At 42.4% G+C, this 21,183-nt stretch overlaps 1 protein-coding gene across 1 annotated transcript; it reads right to left on the reverse strand.

Moving 5' to 3' along the window:
• Window positions 1–1,246: 1,246 nt before the first annotated feature.
• On the reverse strand, window positions 1,247–10,336 carry MRPL33 (mitochondrial ribosomal protein L33). Its single transcript, XM_090280996.1, has 4 exons — window positions 10,235–10,336; window positions 9,372–9,390; window positions 7,409–7,515; window positions 1,247–1,547 (listed from the first exon to the last, which is right to left on the reverse strand). The coding sequence occupies exons 1-4, from the start codon at window positions 10,254–10,256 to the stop codon at window positions 1,498–1,500; spliced, it is 198 nt and encodes a 65-aa protein (XP_090137122.1). The 5' UTR covers window positions 10,257–10,336; the 3' UTR covers window positions 1,247–1,497.
• Window positions 10,337–21,183: the final 10,847 nt, after the last annotated feature.

Below are 21,183 nucleotides of genomic sequence, written 5' to 3' on the forward strand. Positions count from 1 at the left end.
CTTTGGCTTTAGTGCTGTCCAAGCCTCTGGTTTTGCAAGAAAAGCCATAAGTTTTGGATGTTTGTTGAAATCTTCTAACATTTAAGTGTCAGCAACTCATATTTTAAAAATGTAGAAACCACCCGGGGCCCACATGCAGCCCACGTGCTGAATAGACACGTCACTGGGTAAGCCACACTTGAAAGGCAATGCATGCACGTCACAGACCCTTTGCACTGTACTTAGCTAATAGGATCAGGTGAAAGATTTTTCTTGTAACCCAACACCATTATGTATAGTTTCAATCTAAAAATAACCAAGATCTCACCTATTATTGCTTTGAACCAGAATGTTAACAAAAGATGCCATAAAATAGCTGACTGACTATAACACCGCAAGCCTCTAAGATTCAACAACTGTCTACATCTCATTCCATTTCCAGAGGGCATTTCCTCAGGAGACACAGACGGGGCCAGGCGGACGGAACACCTGTTATTGTGAAACTATTGGTTTCTTTCCGGTGGTCATGGTGGGCACTCTCATTCTCCCACATAAATGCTTTAAGCGGAGCAGGATATGAACCAGTAGAGCTCAAAACATGAGCCGATACTCCTACCTTCAGCCAGAAATTTGACAAGGAGAAAACTGGGCCATTTTGAAAATCTGTGGGAAACAACAGCTTAAGGGAGACAGTATCTAGATCAGGTAGGGCAGGAGTCCTTATCTAAACATTAGGGATTATCAGTGGAATTTTCAAGCTGGCTAGCTGTGTGGTAACATCAAGCCCCAGAGCCCTCTCTATAGCTTTATGAAAATAAAAATAACACAGTGCCTCTTACTAAAAAAAGAAAAATCTAGGAGATAAAGTAGTCAAAAGTTGTCCTAGAAGATCCTAGATACTACTTTCATGACCTGAGGTTGACAATACAGCCCAATGGCATCTTCCCTAATTACTTAAGCACAAGATGCAAATAGAAGTTCTCATGGTTTCTTTGGTGTTGGAAGGCTGAGGCTGGCTCCCTTCTTACCATTCCTGTTCACCTTGCCATCTCTCTTATTACATGGGAGTTTTTTCAAGAACACTCTGCAGTGTGGCTCTGCCTTTTCTGTGAAGTCCAAGGAGGAACAGCCTGGAAACTCTTGTACAAGTCCCATTGTGAGAAATGTTCTTTCATGACATGAAACAATGGTTATTTTTTAGGAATGTAGTTATGTTTTTAATTTCAAATACTGGTGGAAAACATCACTAAGAGACAATAGCACAGGCTATTTTAATATTTTTTATTAAGGGCTATAAAAATATCCAGAAAGATAAATAAATGTGGTAGGGTGATATATGTCCTAATATGAAGAACTCTCTTTCACTGCATTGTTTTCCTTCACAATGGCCTTCAAATCACAGGAGGCAGTGGTTCCATGTCATTTCCTCTTCTTTCATTACATGATGCAGAATTTCTGAATCAGGATTCCACCCTCCGTCTTCTCATTTATAAATCAAATTCATTTCCAATCCATTGTTTAGAGGGAGCGTATTTTCTTCTGTTCCACAAAGAGGACTTTTGCTTTCACTATAGGAGGAGAAAAAAGGATCATGGCAGAAAACCAAGACGTATCATCATCATTTTCTAATAAAAATACATTAGACCTTGAGCCCTCTCCTTTCTCTTACTTTACTTTCCTTTGACATGAGGGTGGAGTTGATTTACAAAATTCAGTTCCTTAATCCCAGAGGCCAAAGATGACTAGAGAAACTGGCAAGGAAAAAAGGAAAGGTCCAGCCAAGCAAGGGCGTCCTTGGTACCCCACAAAGTCACATTTCAACCAATGTGAAATATTCAAATTAAAAAATAAAATTACAGGCAGAAGACGGAAAACACTCAACATCTTCACCCACTTAGTATCTACTCTTGTAAGAGGTAAGCAAGGACAGACTGGAGGTGGATTCCAGGAAAGAGCAGGAAGAACTGAGCAGACCACAGGAGAAAAGGCAGCCTGGCTGAAAGAGTAAAATGCACAGTAAGTCCTGTTTTTTCCAGAGATGGTTGCATACACCCAAATACAGACTTTCTAGTTTGGTGGCAGAATTAATATAATAACCACAATCTCATAATTATAAATAGAAGAGTTCAGTTCTCTGAAACAAAAACAAAAGTGCTAACTGCCTGGATGAAAGACTGGAGACTAGATGCCTGGCAATGAGGTTTTCCTAGTTCCTATAAAATGCCCATAGTCTCCATTAACGTCATAGCCCCCCCACCCCCTCTCTCTCTCACACACACACCCTTATTCTTCTTTGCCAAAAAACCCAACAGTGCACCCAGGAAGATCCAGGAACTCAAACAACTATGATGTAACAACTAATTTGTCCCTACCATACAGACTTTAGCTTTGTTTTTTCCTTCTTTTATAAGCAAATGGACACTGTGTATAGGAGATTCCCAAACTGTCTATAATCAAGAATTAGCTAGGGAGTTTATTGAAGTAAATTCCTGCTTCTTGCCTCTACCCCTACCCTAATTCTAGTTCAACAGATCTAGAATGGGACTGGGAGTCTACATTTTTTTTAAGTGCTCATGATTCTAATGGGCAGCTGGATTTAAGAACCATTAACCAGTCAACAGAATTTTATCTATAATATTAATAAAAATAAAATACACATATTACATAGGGATATTTTTAATATACTTCAAATCATCTAATACTAAATATAAGTAGGATGAGTCCCTTCAAAAGCCAAGGAAGACTACAAAGCATCATAAAATGATAGTAAAAAACAAAAATAGTTTCCTATCACACAATATTATTCATTGCAAGAAATACTTCCCAATGTTTTTCTACATAGAGCTAAAAAGAGATAAAAGAAGGAACCTGTCTTACTGATAACCAATCAGGAGAGATTATGTGACTGTGAACAGGAGGACTGATGAAGATTAGTAAAGCAAGGCTTTTATTCATGAAAATTTTAAATGCATTCACTCAGTTCAAAGAATAAATACTTAAGTCCACAGAGCTGGGCAGTGTGGAGTTTGCAAAAGTGTTAAGGACAGTCCCTGGGCATCTATCTGGTGGAGAGGAATGGCAGTAAGAGGCAGGGACAAGAGTGGGGCTTCATGGCCTCACATGCTAGGCTGACCACCGGGGAAGGTTCTGATCAAGGAAAAGGAAAAACTAGGAAAATTAATTCAGCTCCAACTAACAGAAAGAAGAGGAGGCCTGGAGTCACAAAGGTTGGGTTCAAACCTTGGCTCCACTACCATTTCTCTGCTCTGAGTCCCTGGGCAAATTTCTCAAAATGCAACCCCTTCAGTTTCTTTCCCTGTGAGAGGGACACTCCCTCTGCCTCCCACGGCTGCCGCCAGGTACACAGAGAGCACTCACTCCGTGCTCGCCGAGCTGAAGTGACACGCTGCTATCCACGCTTATAAACATAAATTAATTTTGTCAAAACATCTGCTGCTGAATACAAAAAAGAATGAACCTGTCAAGTTCTTTTCCCTACATCTAACCCAAATCTATTCTGCTTCAATTAAAAGTCTATGCTGTCTTTAGTCATCCAAGGTATTAAAACGGACACGTTTTCATTTTCTTTATGATAAACCTTCATACATTTAACAAAGTTTAATAAGCTTATGCCTCAGCCGTTAATCCTTCCTCCTCAGAAATTCGCATCTAGTTTTAGGTGAGGAAAAGGAGTACGAAAGGACAGAGGCTGCTTCCAGCCACAGTGGACACAATGAAATGCTTAAGTAATTGAGAATTATTCTGTCTCCTTACCTGATTTCCTTCATAAAGCTGATCCACAAAACATTTCCCTTAAGCTAACCACTTATTCACTGCAGGAAAATATGCGGGGAGAACTGCTAAGGTGTTTGGTGCCCTAAGCAACGGGCAGGCCCAAGGCGAATAAAGATCAGCGCGCAAGCCTGCAGGGCATTCGCTAAGTATTTCACAGGTGGGCAGAAGGCCAGGCATTCTGCTGTCCCAGAACATTCTCTTCTTCAAAAAAGACAAAGTTGTGCTCTCAAGGCTCAGACCACTCCTTATCACATAAGTTCTAATCACCTGTTTAAAATTTATATACGAATCTTTTCTCTCACTTTCAACTTATGGTTAGAGCTGTTCATGACTGTATCCTTCTCCAATCTCAAAACTTAAAATCAACCCAACAAATAATAAGTTCTTAATCAGAGTCCCCCTGATATCTTGGGAGGTCGGGGGGCAGTAGTTCTAGGAACCCCCTCCTCACAGATACCAAAACCCACAGATGCTCAAGTATTTGCACATACCTGCACACATCCTCCCTAATGCTTTAATCATCTCTCAATTACTTATAATACCTAACACATGTAAATACTATGCAAATAGTTGTATTGTTAGGGAATGAAAGGGGAAAAATAGTCTGTACATGTTCAGTACAGATAGCAGGCAAACACATAATTCCCCTCCCCCAATATTTTCAATCCATGGTTGGTTAAAGCTACAGATGCAGAACCCATCAATACAGAGAGCCAACTGTACCTCCATACTAAGGATGAAAATTCCAATACATCTTCTTCATACTTAAAATATTATAGAGGTTACTCAATCAACATTTATTAATGTTGTACAAGTTCCTAAAAACCTCTATAGTAGCTAAGATGCTAGAAAAACAATAGGCATAGCTCGTTTTATTGTGTGTCGGATTACTGCTCTTTGCAGATAACCGCATTTTTCACAAAGTGAAGGTAAGACCTTCCACCAGCAGACGGACTAACTCGCTGAATGCTCAGGTGAAGGTTAGCGGTTTTTAGCAATAAGTATTTTAAATTAAGGTATGTATATATATTTTTTTTTACGTGTAATGCTATTATATGCTTAATAGACTACAGTATAAACATGACTTTTATACTCCCTGGGAAACCAAAAAATTCATATGACTCACTTTATTGCAATATTGCGGTGGTCTTGAACTGAACCTGGAAGATCTCCAAGGTATGCCTCTATTTTATTGTAAAGTTCATCACTTTGACTTTTCACCAACTGATACAAAGAAATTAGGGGAAGAAAAATACCACACCAATCCAAAATCATATTACTATGGTCTGAATGTTTGGGTCCCAAGCACCCCAAGTTCACATGCTGAAATCCTAAACCCAAAAGATTATGGTATTAGGTGAGGGTTTGAGGGTTCTGGGAGGTGCTTTAGTCATGAGGGTGGAGCCTTCATGAATGGGACTAATGCTCTTATAAAAGAAACCCCACTGGGCATGACTGCCCTTCCACCTTGTGAGGACACAGCAAGAAGGCACAGGCTATGAACCAAGAGGGCCCTCAGCAGAAAGCAACTACAGCTAGCACCTTGATCTTGGACTTCCCAGACCCTGGAACTCAGAGATAAAGTTCTGTAGTTTATAAGCCACCCAGTCTGAAGTATTTTGTCACAGCAGCCCAAATAGACAAAGGCATGTAGCTTAGCATTCTAGTAATTTTCCACCATGTAAGGTGTCATCCTGAAATTCAGGCTCCTGACCATCAGGCACAAACCTAGAATTCCCTTTTTATTACAATAAAGAATGACCAGAAATTTTAATGCCATAAAAACAGCAAGGAATTTTATTTGTTGAAGAATGGAACTCACACAATTTTAAGCTGACAACTGCTTCTCTGAGCCTGTCTTAAATGCCTCCTCACATTGGTACAGCCTTTATTTTTTGAAAGAGCTTTATTTTTATTTTTCTTAGACAGATGATGAGTGCAACACAATGAACAGTGGTTGAAAGACCTTCTTAACAAACCCTTAACAAGCTCAGAAGGTAGCTGTCAGCCAGCATTCGCACTAATGCCTGAAAAGAGGTCCTGGCAGTAGTGAGTGGGTTTTAGCCTCCTGTGAAATTTCTCAACAACAGGTCCCTACATAAAAGTGGTTCAGGACCTGGCTTTTGGCGTCAGACAGCCCTGAGTTCAAACCTTTGTTTTGTCGCATGTTTTAGCTGTGTGTCCTTGATTAAGATCGTTGACATCAGATTCCTCACCTATAAGATGGGACTAAGGTTGCCTGGAGAGCACAGGCACTTGTGTCAGGATGGATTCATAGCATCTGACGACATGAAGGCTTGTGCAGGTACGCAGAGAACACAGAACTTTCCATTTTGTCTGGGCATTCACAAGTACTAGTTTGTTTCCTTTCTTTCAGAGAGCACTCTATTGTCCTTTAGTTGTTCTTTCAGGTGGGAAGGTAAATTCATTCCTGATATACAAAATCTTGGCCAGAAGCAAGACTTCATGAGTTCTTGTTCTTAATGAAAAAGCTGGTTATGAGGTTAAGTACCTGTCTTTCATTACACAATGGATTAATCTGGAGAAATAAGATTCTGGTACCAATTCCAGTTCTGATCACCAACTAGATGTCTTACAATTCAACTCAATTCTGACACTATCTACCTGGAGACAGTAACTCAAGAACAGCCAGACAGAGGTGGTACATGGGCAAGGTATGGGGAAGGGGCGCAGAGCGACCAGAGCCTCTCAGAGCATGCCACTCTCCTGGAATCGGCACATGTTCACCAACCCAGAAGCCCCAGTACAGCCCTTATTAAGAAGCAATCATAAAGGCACTGTTTAAAAGCAAAGGCAGGAAATTGAAATGTATGGCTCCAAGTTTTCAAATAAGTAATTTGTACGCTCATTTAGTTTGCATAAATCTGCTCATAAACCCAAAAACAAGACAGGCTGCCAACAGCAATCAGGTGCTGCTCCTGTTGGTAAGCGTGCAGTCTGGCCTTGGGAACACGTGTCCCTTCCGAACAAGTACTTCTATATACTGAGACCATTTAAAGTGACCACTTACTACAGTGTTTTATCAGATGGTATAACATGGAAAATGAAATTTCCTACCCTCCTTAACTAATATATAAAAACCATACTTCTTGATCTCAAATCTGGGCCACTGTTAGACAGAGGATCCCGGGAGAACATTCCCTCTCCTTCTCAAGACACTCAACTCTTTCTTTTTCCAAAACAATACCACTTACTCTCTTTACATGACTGGTCTCTCACCTCAGATCTCTGGTTAACTATCTTCTACAGGAGAGACTGGCCCTGATCCACCCTATTTAAAATTGAGACCCACTTGCTCCCAACTTTATCCTGTATCTCAGCATCCTGCTTGTTTTTCACAGAGCACTTAGCATAATTTGAATTTTTTTCCTTTCTCTCCCTTCCAAATCAGATAAGTGCCAAGAGTGCAGGGACTAAGCCTGTAGTGTGTCCTGGTATATCCCAGCACCAGCAATAGTAACTAACCTCACAGTAACATTCAATACATGCTTGTTGAACGAATGCTAGTGTCTGAAGGGCCAAAAGACGGCCAAATGTTCAGCCTCAGTCTGGAAAGAGCAACAGGACTTGAAAGCACTTGAATTTATTGTGGAGTAACTTTTTTGAATCTTACCAATTGGATCATAATGCAGTAGGGTCAGTTTCTCCCGTAGTCGGTTTCTCTTAGCGTTGAAGGCGAAACCTGTCCCAGCCTGGCTTACCATTCTCACCAGAATGTTCCTAGGATTTAAAAGTAAGGTCTCAGAAGCTGAAGAAATAGATTAAAATCAGTCATAATGGATGGCACGTTTTGAGAACCCTACATAGTAGTATTAGTTGTGGGATATAACTTGGCCCTAAGAAGGTTCAGTTCTAAGACAAAGTTTTCTCTAAGTCACAATTTCAGTGGTTTTGATTCCCAAACTTTGTTCCATTACACACGGTGCCTTGGCCATGACCTAACCAAAGCAACAAGAATAATCAAAACACACTGTAGGGATAGACTCAGACACCCACGTGTCAGAAGGAGCAGAGGTCAGGAGGGAAAAAAATTACAAGTGTATTGGTAACCATCGGCGGTCAGTCAGGAAAGCATAAAGGTGGCCGTCTCAGAAGGGCCCTATCTATAGTCAGAGTGAAATGAACTTTTATATTGTTACAATGTAAAAACATTGTTCCTCTTCATATATTTCGTATAAGTTATAGTCCTCCAAAGTTCATGTTTTGCCTCACTGGACTTTTTAATACTTTGTACTGTTCGTACTTTTTCATGTGTCTTGTCTTCCTATGTAGGCCATGCTACTTTATTTCTCATCTAATTCCAAAAAGAATATGAAGCATCTAAGAATATTATACATCTTTGCACCCCTTTCCATGTCACTTAAGCACAGTGCCTCATACATAAGAAGCATACAGTATTTGTTGATTAAGAAATTAGCCATTCATTCAAAAAATTTAACAAAAACTTATTAAGCCCTGGTCAGGTGGCTGTTAGTTGGAGTGCTGTCTTGTTCCACGCACCAAGGAAGGTTTTGGGTGCAACTCCAGTTCAGGCACATACAGGAAACAACTGATTGATGTTTCTGTCCCATAACCACCCACCCCACTCCCCTCAAATCAATAGACATGTCCTTGGGTGAGGATTTTTTTAAAAAATCTATTAAGTGTTTTACTCTGTGGAAAGCACTATGGGAAATACAAAACTCCTTGAAGGCTGAATCTGCACCCTCAAGAAATTAACAGTATAGTATGGAAGGTGAGAAGGTCTATTAGGCAAAACATATATGACAAATGTCACAATAAGGATACAAAGAACATGAATGGCAGGGAGTAGCTCTAGAGAAACTGAAGGCATGAGAGAGATTTCTGGAGGTGAGAAATTCTAACATGAGTAACTGAATTGTGAGAAAAGTTATATGAATCAATACAAGATATTGGGGCGGGGATACCAATACACATGTTTTTCCTAAATTCAATTTTTTAAAAACCTAGTCTTAAGGATCTGTGATGTTTCTTGGGTGGCAAGCAAAGGCTGCTTTAGAGTTTTCCTATTTTTAACACACACACAAATCTTCAGTCTATAATAATTTTAAGATAACAGTTTGGTATTTATGGTCTCTCTGGTACATCATGAGTTCTTTAACCTTTGCTATTTTGAAATGCTTATACCATGAGTGCAAAGGATTACAAAACTCAATGAAATAAGCTCTATGGTCTACCCAAATCACAGCTTGTTCTGCTAGATTTCCTGGAGTGGGCTCCAAACAGCCACTGGTCCTCAATCTGAGGAAACAAATAAGATGGTAGTCCAAGGTGAGCATGGGGACACTGATGGTTTCTTTAGGAGCAGGACACCAAGCCCTCCTTTAAGTAAATTATTTGAATACTCACTTAAGTAGGTCAGTTGGGCAGGAGGAAAAATATTTTTTGAAAGGGTTCATAAGGCCAAAATAATTCATCAAGTAAGTAGTCCTGAAACCAACTTTTAGGAAACTGAGGCCAAATGCTTAGTTTAATATAAGGATGTATTGGCAGCAGGTGAACTAAGGTATGTAACATAAATAAGTAAAGTTTTTAAAAAAGAAAAACTTACTTACTTTGACTTGCTCTTGGCAACTTTTTGTAGCAAGGAAACGTTGGAAGAGAAAAGAAAAATATCAATTTACTATCTTTCTTATTCAAAGTTCATATAAATGCCATTAATAACTAAAAATATTTAAGTCACGAAGCATGCCATGGGTTGTCACTCAAGTTAACTACTGACTAGCTATCAGGGATCGCGTCAGGATTCTACAGAAGATAAAAAGACCCAATCAGACCAACACAGTTGTGGATGTCATGCTTTGCACAACCTCTTTTCAAACCTTTCTAGAGCAATACCTGCTCCATTTGTTCTCTTTCTAAGGTGCAAATATTTACACTGGAACAAACCTCTTGTTTGACCAGCTAACCTCTTGTTTAACAAGTGAGGGAGAGAAACTAAATCTAGCCGGGCAGTCAGCCGGGTACAGAGCCCTTCTTTCACTGCCCAGGTATATGACCTCGAATACCTGACTGCCCCTCCAGAGTTCCAAGGGAGTGGACTAAAGTTGAGGTTTCTCCCACCAGTGATTCTGGGACACATCCCTACCAAGGACGGGGAACGCAGCCCATTCCCGCTGAGTGGACTCGACTGTCCCTCCGCACCACAACCAGATCCCGTAGCCCCAAAGACCCCGAAGACCCACTCACCCCGCAGAGACGCGCGCCGCGGGGCATGCCGGGCGCTGTAGTCCTGACGGCCTGGGAAGGCCGAGGCCGCAGCTTCCCCGCCGGCGCGCGCACTCCGCCCCACTTCGTCCCGGGGCCTGCCTGTCACCGCCCCTCACCCCACCCCACCCCACACACACACACACACACACACACACTCGCCGCAGGCCGCGCCGCTGCCGCTGCCGCTGCCTTCTCCAGCCCCACTTACAGGATACAGCAGACAGCAACATGGTGACGGTACCCCTGCAGTCTCAGTTAGGGTCCCAAAGTCCCTCAAAAAACTGCTTCCGGGGCAAAGGCCTGTTCCGGAACAGGAGATCAGAGTGGCCGTGGCCACGCCCCTCAACTATAAACCTGGAGCCCCAGCGTCCCTCTTATCTGTGTTCTTTACATGCCAGGTGGTTTGTATTTGTGGTGGGCGATGTTGGAGACCCCTTCCTTTCGGTCACAGACTTAGTGCTCAAAGTTGGTGCTCAAGGCCCTGACTCCTACCTCTGGATCATAGGTGCTTTCCATACTTGTTTTACTAAGTAATCGCAACCACCTACATTAAAGTCACAGAAACGGTATGTGCTCCTCACCGGCCCAGGATATCACACTCCCGCTAATTTTTTGTTTGTTTGTTTGTTTGTTTTTTTAATGCAGCTCTAACAGGAGGCAGCACTAATGACAGGTAGAAAGGGCAAGTGTGTTCCACAAGCTGCGGAGAAGCTGGCTTATATAGACATTCCCACACCTGGTCCCTGGTTGATCCATGCAAATAAGGATTCCAAATCCTTACAGTTTGATTGGTCTAAAAGTAACTGTCCTGATTAGCCAGAACAGAGCCACGTTTATTGGTCAGTGAAGATGCTCAGGGTGGGGAGATAAAGCTGCACAGCTCCAATTGGATGAGGAAAGTCTCAATCCTATTGGTTGAAATAGGATTCCAGGAACTATGCTATAAGGGCTGCCTCAGATAAAACACAGGCAGTTCAGTGCAGGAGGCAGATAGTTCGGTGCACGTTTTTCCCTCAAGCGCAATTTGCCTGAGAGGCCCGTGTGTAGACATGGCCACTAGGCTCCGGTTTGGTTTGTGTTGGGTTTTTTTTTTTGAGCCCAGCTAAGCCACCAGGAGCCCTTCCAGGTACATATCTTCTTTCTCAGGGCCCACAGTTTCTAGGAGGATGGGACCCTGTTATCTTGTTAATTGCTGTACTTAAGCACCTAACACAGTGCTGGGAATCAATAACTAAGATTGGGATCTCTCACATAACTTGCTTAATGTCACAAAACTAATAAGTGGCAGAGTCAGAATTCTAACTGCAAGGACTCATGCCTTTCCACCTAGACTTCGAGACCTACAAGAATTGAAGAATCTTTTATTCTTCGTGTCTCTGCAAGGAACTGGGTCTTATTCAACACTACGGACTTCATTGGTAACCTCATTTCCCAACAAATAATCAAAACTCTTAGGTTTCTTTCTAATTTGTAATTTTATCAATATATTAAATCTTACAAACATGTGAAATAAGATTCATTCTCATGGGTTATCCTTACTGAAAGTAATAAAATAAAGAGAAAAATTAGTTCTCTAATACAATTCAACACAATTTTAAAATTAGGACTGCCCTATCTCTTAATACCTCTAATGTTTATTTTACCCTCTAATAATTTTTGATTCTCACCTTCCCATGACCTGACTCCCACAGTTGAGCGCTCCCTAGTGCATTTCAGCTGCTGACAAACAAAAGCTTCAGGTGTTCCATAGGGTAAGGTTTCTTATCTAGGAAATTCTTTTAGAGGATTTATAAGAAAGAAACACAAGACTGGAAGGCCAGGAACATGAATTCTAGTCTTTGTTATGCTCCTTGGAAAGTCATTTCATCTCTTTAGACCTCAGTTTCATGTTCAATGTAGGCACTGGATCAATGGTTCTCATCACTGAGGGTGCATCAGTTAGCTGCCTATGGTCTTTTAAAAGACCCACATGCCAGGGGTGAGGCCAAGAGCCCGTAAAGTAAGCACCCACACACACACACACATAATTTTCTATAAAAAAGCATTTTAAACATATCAACAAGTTGACAAGGTAGTACAGTAAACAAACCATATACATAATTTAACAAATGCTAATATTCTGTGTCTGTATATTGAACTTTATATATATATATATCACATAGTTAAGTGTTTTTTGGCTAAGCTGTGTGAAAATAAGTTGCAGACCTTTCAACCCTAAATATTTAAGAATCGCTAAATATTTAAGTATGTCTCTCTCAAAAATAAAATCATTATAACTACAATATGTACTGTTTTTATTCCTTTAAAAATTAATAATAGTTTCATAATATCTACACCATATTCAAATGGTCTTTTATAGCTGGTTTCTTCAAAAGCAGTATCCAATCAAGGTTCATATACTACCTTTATTTGTTACAAATCTTTAATCTCTTTCAAATCTAAAACAAAAACCCTCATTTTTTTAAATGTCACCTGAGGGTATTTTTTATTACTGATTTTTAGGGAGGATGGAGGGGCAAGGAGAAAAAAAGAGGAAGGGAGAGAAAAATATCAATGTTAAAAAGAAACATTGATCGATTGCCTCCAGTACACGCCCTGACTGGGGATTGAACCCCCAGCATAAGCATGTGGCCTGATCAGGGATCAAACCCACAACCTTCTAGTGCATGGAACAATGTTCTAACCAACTGAGCCATGTGGCCAGGGCCCCTTACTGACTTTTTTCATGACACTGAATTTTTAAAGAGACTGAGCTAGTTTCTTGTGGAGTCTCCCATATTCTGGCTTTGTCTGATTGTTTTCATATGGTGTCATTTTATTTGTTCTTTTATTCTCTGTATTCCCTGTAAATTGCAAGGCAATTCTAAAGTCTTGAGTAGAATCCACTTAAAACATTTTTGACTAGAGGACATCCTAGATAATGCCGTCAACTTCATATTGCAACATATCATGAGAGCCAGAATATCAGGCTGTCCCTTCGCCAGTGCTGACTTGGATGATCTCTAGGTCTCTCCATTGTAAAAGTAGGTTTTTTTCTCTTTGTGGATTTCTGTGGAGTAATACTTTGGCATATGAAAATACACTGTTCCCTAACAACATTTCCTCATGGTTTTAGCATCCACTAATGACTTTTTGACTCAGCAATTACATTTGGGGTACACGATAGCTGTTTTCTAAGTTTTATCATTCCTTCTTCATTTATTAGCTAGTTATCTTCTGATTCCCATCAACTGAGGCTGAACTATTGTTCCTCCTAAAAAGGCAGAATAAATGTTCTTTTCTTTAATTACCAATATTCAAGTAAGAAGAGTCACTTCCATAAGAATCACTTCCAATGGTAACAAAGAGGTTTTACTCCTTTCTGTAATTTCATTTTTTTAGTATCATTATATCAGATTTTTATTCATTGTTAGTATTTTTGATGATCAAATTTTCCCAAATCAGTCATTTCTCCAGGCTATTCTTGCCAGTGGGAGCCCCCTCAGGCTGATCCAATGTTCCTGAACACATTTCCTTCCTTGCTTTCTGTCACCAGCTTATCGGGTTAACCTTGTACCTTCCCTGGCCCAGACCTGAAATCAGCCATTTCTCCAAAGTACTCTGCTTCCTTTTTTTTTTTTTTTTTTTTTTGGTAAGATGCAGAAGCTACAATCTAATACACACACAGTCACTGGACTCAATTTTAGTGGATTTCAAGCTTTATTTTAAATCATGGAATCATCATTCAAATGCAATCTGTATCAGGAGCTCACAGTGTAAAATAAAGCTTCATGTCTTGAGGGATGTTCTCAGAACCTTGGACTCCACAAGTACAGAAGGTCTGAACTATGGAATGACCACATTCTCTTCCAGCCCCATTGCTCTGGGTTCTAATTTGAGGTTTCAAGCCCCACCCACAGGGCCTGGGAGCTTTCTGCCATACTTCCCACTATGCTTGACTATGCAGAGGCCTGGTGCAGCCAGGATATAACCTTACAGGCACTTTACCAACAATAGCAGGAACAGCCTAGAGCAGAAGACTACCTAAGGCCTCAACCCTTCTACCATGCGAGGATACTATGAAAAGTCAGCAGTCTCCAGCCTGGAGGAAGGTCTTTACCAGACCCTTGAAACATGCTGGCACTCTGACTTCTAGCCTCCGAACCTTGAAAAATAAATTTCTGCTGTTTATTAGCCACCCTGTTATGGTATTGGCTTATAGCAGTCTGCATAGACTAAGTATCTCTCTCTGAGAATCTGTCATCAAACTTTTGCCTCCTCCCCAACTCTCCATAGAAGCGCCCAAGTGACCACAATACCAAATTCACGGTTAATTCTTGTGCCACATTTTACTCAGCACCTATCAGTGTCATTTTACACAATTGCTCACCCTCTCCTTTTTGAAACTCTTTCTTCACGTGCTACCCAGATATCTACTATCTTGGTTCTCCTCCCACCTCATCAATGATTCTCCATTTTTATCTCTCACACCACTCAGAAGAGGCATGCCCAGGGCTCAGACCTGGGACCTCTTCTCTGTCCACACTCAAGACCTTGATGTTCACACCTAAGCTCCTGGTTTTTAAAAAACATATAGGCTGAGACTTCTGGTCAAGATGGTGACACAAGCAGACATGGCTCATCTATGCATTCCACCACACCAAAATTACAACTAAAATACAGAACAACCATCACTCAGAACCATCAGAAATCAAGTTGAATGGAAGTCTGACAACTATGGAATTAAAGAAACCACATCCATCCAGACTGGTAGAAGGGGTACAGATGTAGAATGGACTGGTCCCTCACCCAGGAGTGGTGGATAAAAATTCAGGAGGGATATCTTGGGAGCAACTAGTCCCACCCAACACCAGGACCCCCAGCCCAGGGTTCCAGTGCCAGGAGGATAAGTCTCCACAACTTCTGACTGCAAAAACCAGTGGGGATTGAGATGATGGAAGATATTGCTGGAACCCCAAGCAATTCCTCTTAAAAACCCCACACACGGACTCATCTACTCAGACTCACTCCCTCTGAGCTCCAGCACTACGGTGGCAGCTTGAAAGGCACCAGTGGCATACAGGGAGGAAGTGGGTCTGGCATCAAGGCCAGCAGAGGTGATTGTCCACCACAGAGCTGGCAAGCTGGTGCCTTATCTGAGACTCTATTGACCTGGCTAACACTGTTTGACTTGCTTTGAAGATCCCCAGGCACTCCGCACCACTCAACTTACCAGTTCACCCAAGCAGTTTTTCCATATGAATGACTGGTCTTGGCTCCTGCTTCACAACTTCCTAAATCCTCTCACACAAGCAACAGCTGGCCTCAGTGAGCCCCAGGCCCAGCACTAGGAGCAGCCAGGATACACTCAGTTTGGCTTCACTTGGGAATCTCCAAGCCCAGCACAAGTAGCAGCCATCTCAGAATGCTTTATAGCTCAGGCAGGGTGCCCCGGGCTAAACACAGGTTGGGGCTGACCTTGGCCTGCACCACCAGGGAAACCCCAGGGCCTGCACACCCAGTCGACAGCTGCAGACCATCTCAGAGCACCACCACCCTGCCCCTGCACAGCTGATGCTCCACGGAGGGCAGAGGTTGGTGGTCAGTGGTCATAGCCAATCCTTGTAGCTGACTAGCCTGGGTAAATTCCTCCCGTTGACCTGCCAACAGCAACCAAGACTCAACTACAAGATGAGTGTATACTCAGCCCACACGAAGGGTGCACCTGGAGTACCCAGCTTGGGTGATAGGGGAGGCTGTGCCACTGGACCCTACAGGGCACCTACTACATTAGGCCACACTATCAAGACATGGAATCAGAACAGATCTACCTAACACATAAAAACAAACACAAGGAGGCTGCTCAAATGAGGGGACAAAGAAACATGGCCCAAATGAAAGAACAGATTAAAACTCCTGAAAAAAAGAGCTAAAAGAAATGGAGATAAGCAATCTTTCAGATGTAGAGTTCAAAGCACTGGTTAAAAGGATACTCAAGGAAATTAGTGAGGACCTCAACACCAGACGAAAGATCCAGTCAGAATCAAAGGATACACTAATTGAAATAAAGAACAATTTACAGGGAAACAAGAGTAGATTAGATGAAGCCAAGAATCAAATCAATGATTTGGAACATAAGGAACCAAATAACAACCAATCAGAACAACAAGGAAAAAGAATCCAAAAAAAAATGAGGGAAGTATAAGCCGCCTCTGGAACAACTCCAAGAGGTCCAATGTTCGCACCATAGGGGTGCCAGAAGGAGAAGAGAAAGAGCAAGAAATTGGAAATCTATTTTTAAAAAAATGAAAGAAAACTTCCCTAATTTGATGAAATAAATAGACATGCAAGTCCAGGAAGCACAGAGGGTCCTAAACCAGATGGATGCAAAGAGGCCCACTCCAAGACACATCATAATTAAAATGCCAAAGGTTAAAGATAAAAAGAGAATCTTAAAAGCAGCAAGAGAAAAGCAGTTAGTTAACTACACGGGAGATCCCATAAGACGTCAGCTAATTTCTCAAAAGAAACTTTGCAGGGTAGGAGGAATTGGCAAAAAATATTCGAAGTTGTGAAAAGCAGGAACCTACAGCCAAGATTGCTTTACCCAACAAGATATTATTTAGAATTGAATGGCAGATAAAGAGCTTCCCAGACAAGGAAGAACTAAAGGAGTTCATCACGAAACCATTATTATATGAAATGTTAAAGGGACTTATTTAAGAAAAATAGAAGATCAAACCTATGAACAATAAAATGGCAAAAAATACATATCTTTCAGCAATTGAATCTAAAGCACAAACTAAGCAAACGAGAAGAACAGAGGCAGAATCATGGATACAGAGAGCATTTTGGTGGTTGCCAGATGGGAAGGGGTTATGGAGGACTGGGTGCTGAGGTGAGGGGATTAAGAAGTACAAATAGGTAGTTACAGAATAGCCATGGGGATGTAAACTACAGTATAGGAAATGGAGCAGCCAAAGAACTTACACGCCTGACTCAGGGACATGAACAATGGTGGTGGGATTGCCCAAGGGAGTGGGGGGTGCTGGGTGGAGGGAGACAAAGGGGGAAAAGTCAGGACAACTGTAATAGCATAATCAATAAAATATAACTTAAAAAACCTACAATCTGAAGACTTCTAAATGTATATCTCCCGTCCCAACCTTTCCTCTGACTCTACATTGGTATATTTACCTAAACTATGTGATAGCACATGTCCAAAATCAAATTCCCAAACTTGCTTTTCACCTCCCCAGGCTTTCTTCATATCAGTATATGGCAACTCCATTTTTCCAGTTGCTTGATTAAAAAACCTGAGAGCCAACTTGACAATTCTTTCTCTCACACCCTAAATCTAAGCCACCTAATCTATATGCACTCACTCCCTGTAGGGCCTCCTTACCCTGCTTTATATTTTTATATAGCACTTTCACCATTTCATATTAATTTGCCTACTTGTTCATTTCCTTATTGTCTGTCTTTGTCCACCAGAATGTAAACATCTTAAGATCAGGAAGTTGTCTCATTTATCCACTGCTGTGTTCTGGTGCCCAGAACAATGCCTGCTTCATCTATTAAATATCTGTCGAATAAATGAATGAGTTAATGAATGAGTATGAAAGGAGAGGCACCACAAATGTTAAATTATTACTAAATAGTTACACTTAAATGGCAAACAATGATAAGTATTTGTGTATTGTCAATAGTTTCAGGGTTCAGGAAAATTTAGAAGCTTGCTCTTAAGAATAGATAAGCATATGAACTGTTTCTTGAAATTCTTGGAGTAGAAATGAAGAAGTGGCTTTCTAGTCTCATTGCTGCAACCTACATCCACCTGTTATTTACACCTAACACATTGGTGGCAGTTGGTAAATGTCAATTAAAATGCTTATTAATACAGATGTAATTTATGATTAGGAGGGGTTTTGCCTGAATTTACATAATGAGCCCCCTGCACCTTGTTGAAGCGCAGAACACTGAGTGCATCCTGGCAGCCCAAGTTGAAAGGGTGGGGCACCCCCTCTTTGGGTGGGGGAGGTGCTGAAGAGAACAAGAGGTACAGCTGTTTAACCTGGATTCTCAGTCCAGGAAAGTAGACGCAGGAAGAGAGCAACATTTATTGAATACGTACTCTCGCAGTGCACAGTGCCTGTTCCACGTGGGTCAACATTGCGTGCCCAGAACTTAGCACTGGAGTTCCAACCCAAGGAGAGCTGTTCCCCTCCTCCTCTGATGTGCTGAGAGGTCCCACTGACCATTGTCCAGCCCACTGTCATGTCCATGTCCCACCGGACTGTTCTTGACTACAGGGTCATGATCCGGGCTCCCTGACCTGTCCCAATGGGCAGTGGTGGAGAGGGAGACTGCAGAAGGCTGGGGCTCCCTGCAAAAAGCTGGCACCTTCACACCCTCAGACACCTCCAGGCAGATAGGACAGCTTCAAAATTGGTCCTCTGCCTGAACAACTCAGTATTACAGCAGAGACTTCCTGAGCGAGCAAGACTAAAAGCTGGCAAGACCAGGGGGCACCGACCAGGTTCAGTCTGAGGACAGTAGGTTGGCAAGCAATTGCCTTCCACAATCTGGCCTTAGCCTCCTAAATCTGCCCCATCTGCCCTCACTGGGCCCTGCTGGGAATCAGTCCCTTTCTGCATGAAGTCTCCCATCACCGCCCACTCCCGTCCCACCCCACACCTCATCCCCACACGTTCCTCTCAGAGCACCAGTTGTGCTCCCTGCACTCCTCGGATCACTGGCCTGCCTCCTGCCTGGCATCTAAGTCCCTTTTGGCCAGAGTTCCTGAACCTCACTACGTGTATCATCGCCCAGACTCACCCAAGCAGGAGCTCCTAACACAAGGAGGCTGCCCTGCTCACTTGGACAAATAGGGACGGAGCACCTTCTGTAATCTGGGCACCCTGCCTCGGTCTCTTCGATCCTACCTCCCCTTCCACATTACCTGAGACAGACAGAGTGGGAGGAGCTGGGGAAAGAATAGAAACGAAGGCACAAAGGAGTCTTAAAAATGAACAATGAGCATCCTCCTGGGACTAAAGTGTGTGAAGAAATGAAGGCGATGCACTAGGTAGAGAGGACAGCCAGGGCTGGGCAAGGAAGGGATCGGGATGTTATAGTTGACGGTTAGGCCTCGGTTCAAGGAGCAGTGGGGAGTTAAGTGACATGACCAGATCTCTGTAGTACCAGAATATGATATCACATCATTTGGAAGGGAGGCAGGGACTCTCCTGTCATACCAAACACATCCCCAAAGTCCCCTTCACTTGTGAAGCAACAATAGGCACTTTCTCTGCTCTGCATGTTAATGCCTGTTTATTTAGTTAATACATGTATTGGGTGTTTCCTTAATAATTGCTAAATTCTTCCTGCTTATTTATTCTTAAACCACTCACTGAGCCTGTTTGAGGGGGAGAAAGGTATCATAGAAGCCTACAAAAACTGGCTAAAAGCTATGGTTTAGCTTTTCCAGGAAATGCACATATGACTACCTAGAAACAATTTTACTTGGATTTTCCACTGTTCTCCATCTTGGCTGCACATTGGAATCACCTAGGGAGCTTTATAAACTACTGATACCTGCCTGCCATCCCCAGAATTTTTAATTTAATTGACCTGAGCACAGTCTGGATTTTAAAACAAAAAACAAAAAAAAAAACCTCCCTAGGTGATTCCAGTGTACTCTCCAGATTGAAAGTATCGGGCTAGGGATTTGTAGACTCCAAGTTAAGACCCCTATCTTAGACCGTCAGTTCCAGGTATGTCCATTTCACTTTGCATTGTGAGCAGCACTACCTGTGTAGAGCCACAAGGGGAGAAAGTGGCCAGCTTGAAAGAATGAGGAAGTCTTGAAGCTGTAAATAAAGAGAGGAAGTGCTCACATACATTCCAGGGGCTGCAGGACACTTTGAGAAAGAGATACTGAGACAGCAGACAAGAGCAGGAAGCTTGATTGCCTTCCTGAAAGATGGATGGAAGTCCAGCGGGCAACGCCCTTCCCACCCACATACTTCACCTGCCCCAAGAAGAGCCACAAACATTATAAAAGGCTGACAGAATCAGTCTTTGGGAAAAATCAACCAATTAAACATGTTTGGTTAGTGTGTGATGTGGGTGGGGAGAGGATGGCATCTGTGGGTGCCAAAGAAAAGCACCTGTGAGGGAGTGGAGGTTTCCAGGTAATGGACTGAAACTCTCCAATGGGGGAGGGGGAGAGACTTGGGTCATGGTCAAGGAGAGGCATTCCTGAGATGGGCGGGAAGCCGGGCTGATTGAAGCAGCAGGAGAGGCAGCTGTAGGTATGCCTTCTACTAGAACCAGAATTACATGTGCACTGGAGGCCTGACTCCACCATTTACTGACCACATGACCCTGGGCCTCAGTTTCCCCTCTGGGACTTGTGTGATAATAACTTTGGAGGAGCTCACAATCTCGGATAATTATCATGAAATCAACTCTAAAGTTTTTCTATGGTGAAGTCCCATGAATTTAGAAAAGTGCCCTCCAAAGATGCCCTTTCGGGTTTTCAAACCTGCTATCCATCAGAATCCCTTGGGGGGCTCGCTGCCAGGTAATGTGATTCTGTGGGAGCGGATGAGGGGTGTCCACGGTACTTTATAATTCTCCTCTGGTGCTTCTGACATGGCAAGTGCTTTGGGAATTGTTATTCTAGATCACTGTTTCTCAGTCCTGGGGATCTTGTCAAAGGGCAGGTTCTGAGCAGTTCTGAAGTGAGGCCCGGTATTGTTTTCCTAACAAAAACGTGCCGATGGTGAGGGTGCTGCTGGCCGCGTGTCCTTGCCACTCAGCGTGTAATCCAGGCAGCCCTCCCAGCAGCAGCAGCAGCACTGGGGAGCTGGGTACAAACCCACAATCTTAGGCTCCACCCCAGACCCACTGAATTAGAATTGCAGTTTAAGAAGATCCCCGGGTGATTTATACTCACATTAAAGTTTGAGAAACATTGTTCTAGAAGAAATGACTCACTGAGCAGGGAACCAAGACTAATACTTGGGAATGGGAAGATGAGGCTCAGTTCCTTAAAATGAAGAAGTTAGAGAAGGGCAGGGATTTCCATCATTTTAGTTATTGTCATGTTCGTGGGCCTGGTATATAATAGGTGCTCAGTAAATACATGTGAAGTGCCTGGACAAGGTAAAA

Source organism: Furipterus horrens, unplaced genomic scaffold (assembly GCF_987537825.1).
Source record: "Furipterus horrens unplaced genomic scaffold, mFurHor1.1.pri manual_scaffold_6, whole genome shotgun sequence".
NCBI lineage: Eukaryota > Metazoa > Chordata > Mammalia > Chiroptera > Furipteridae > Furipterus > Furipterus horrens.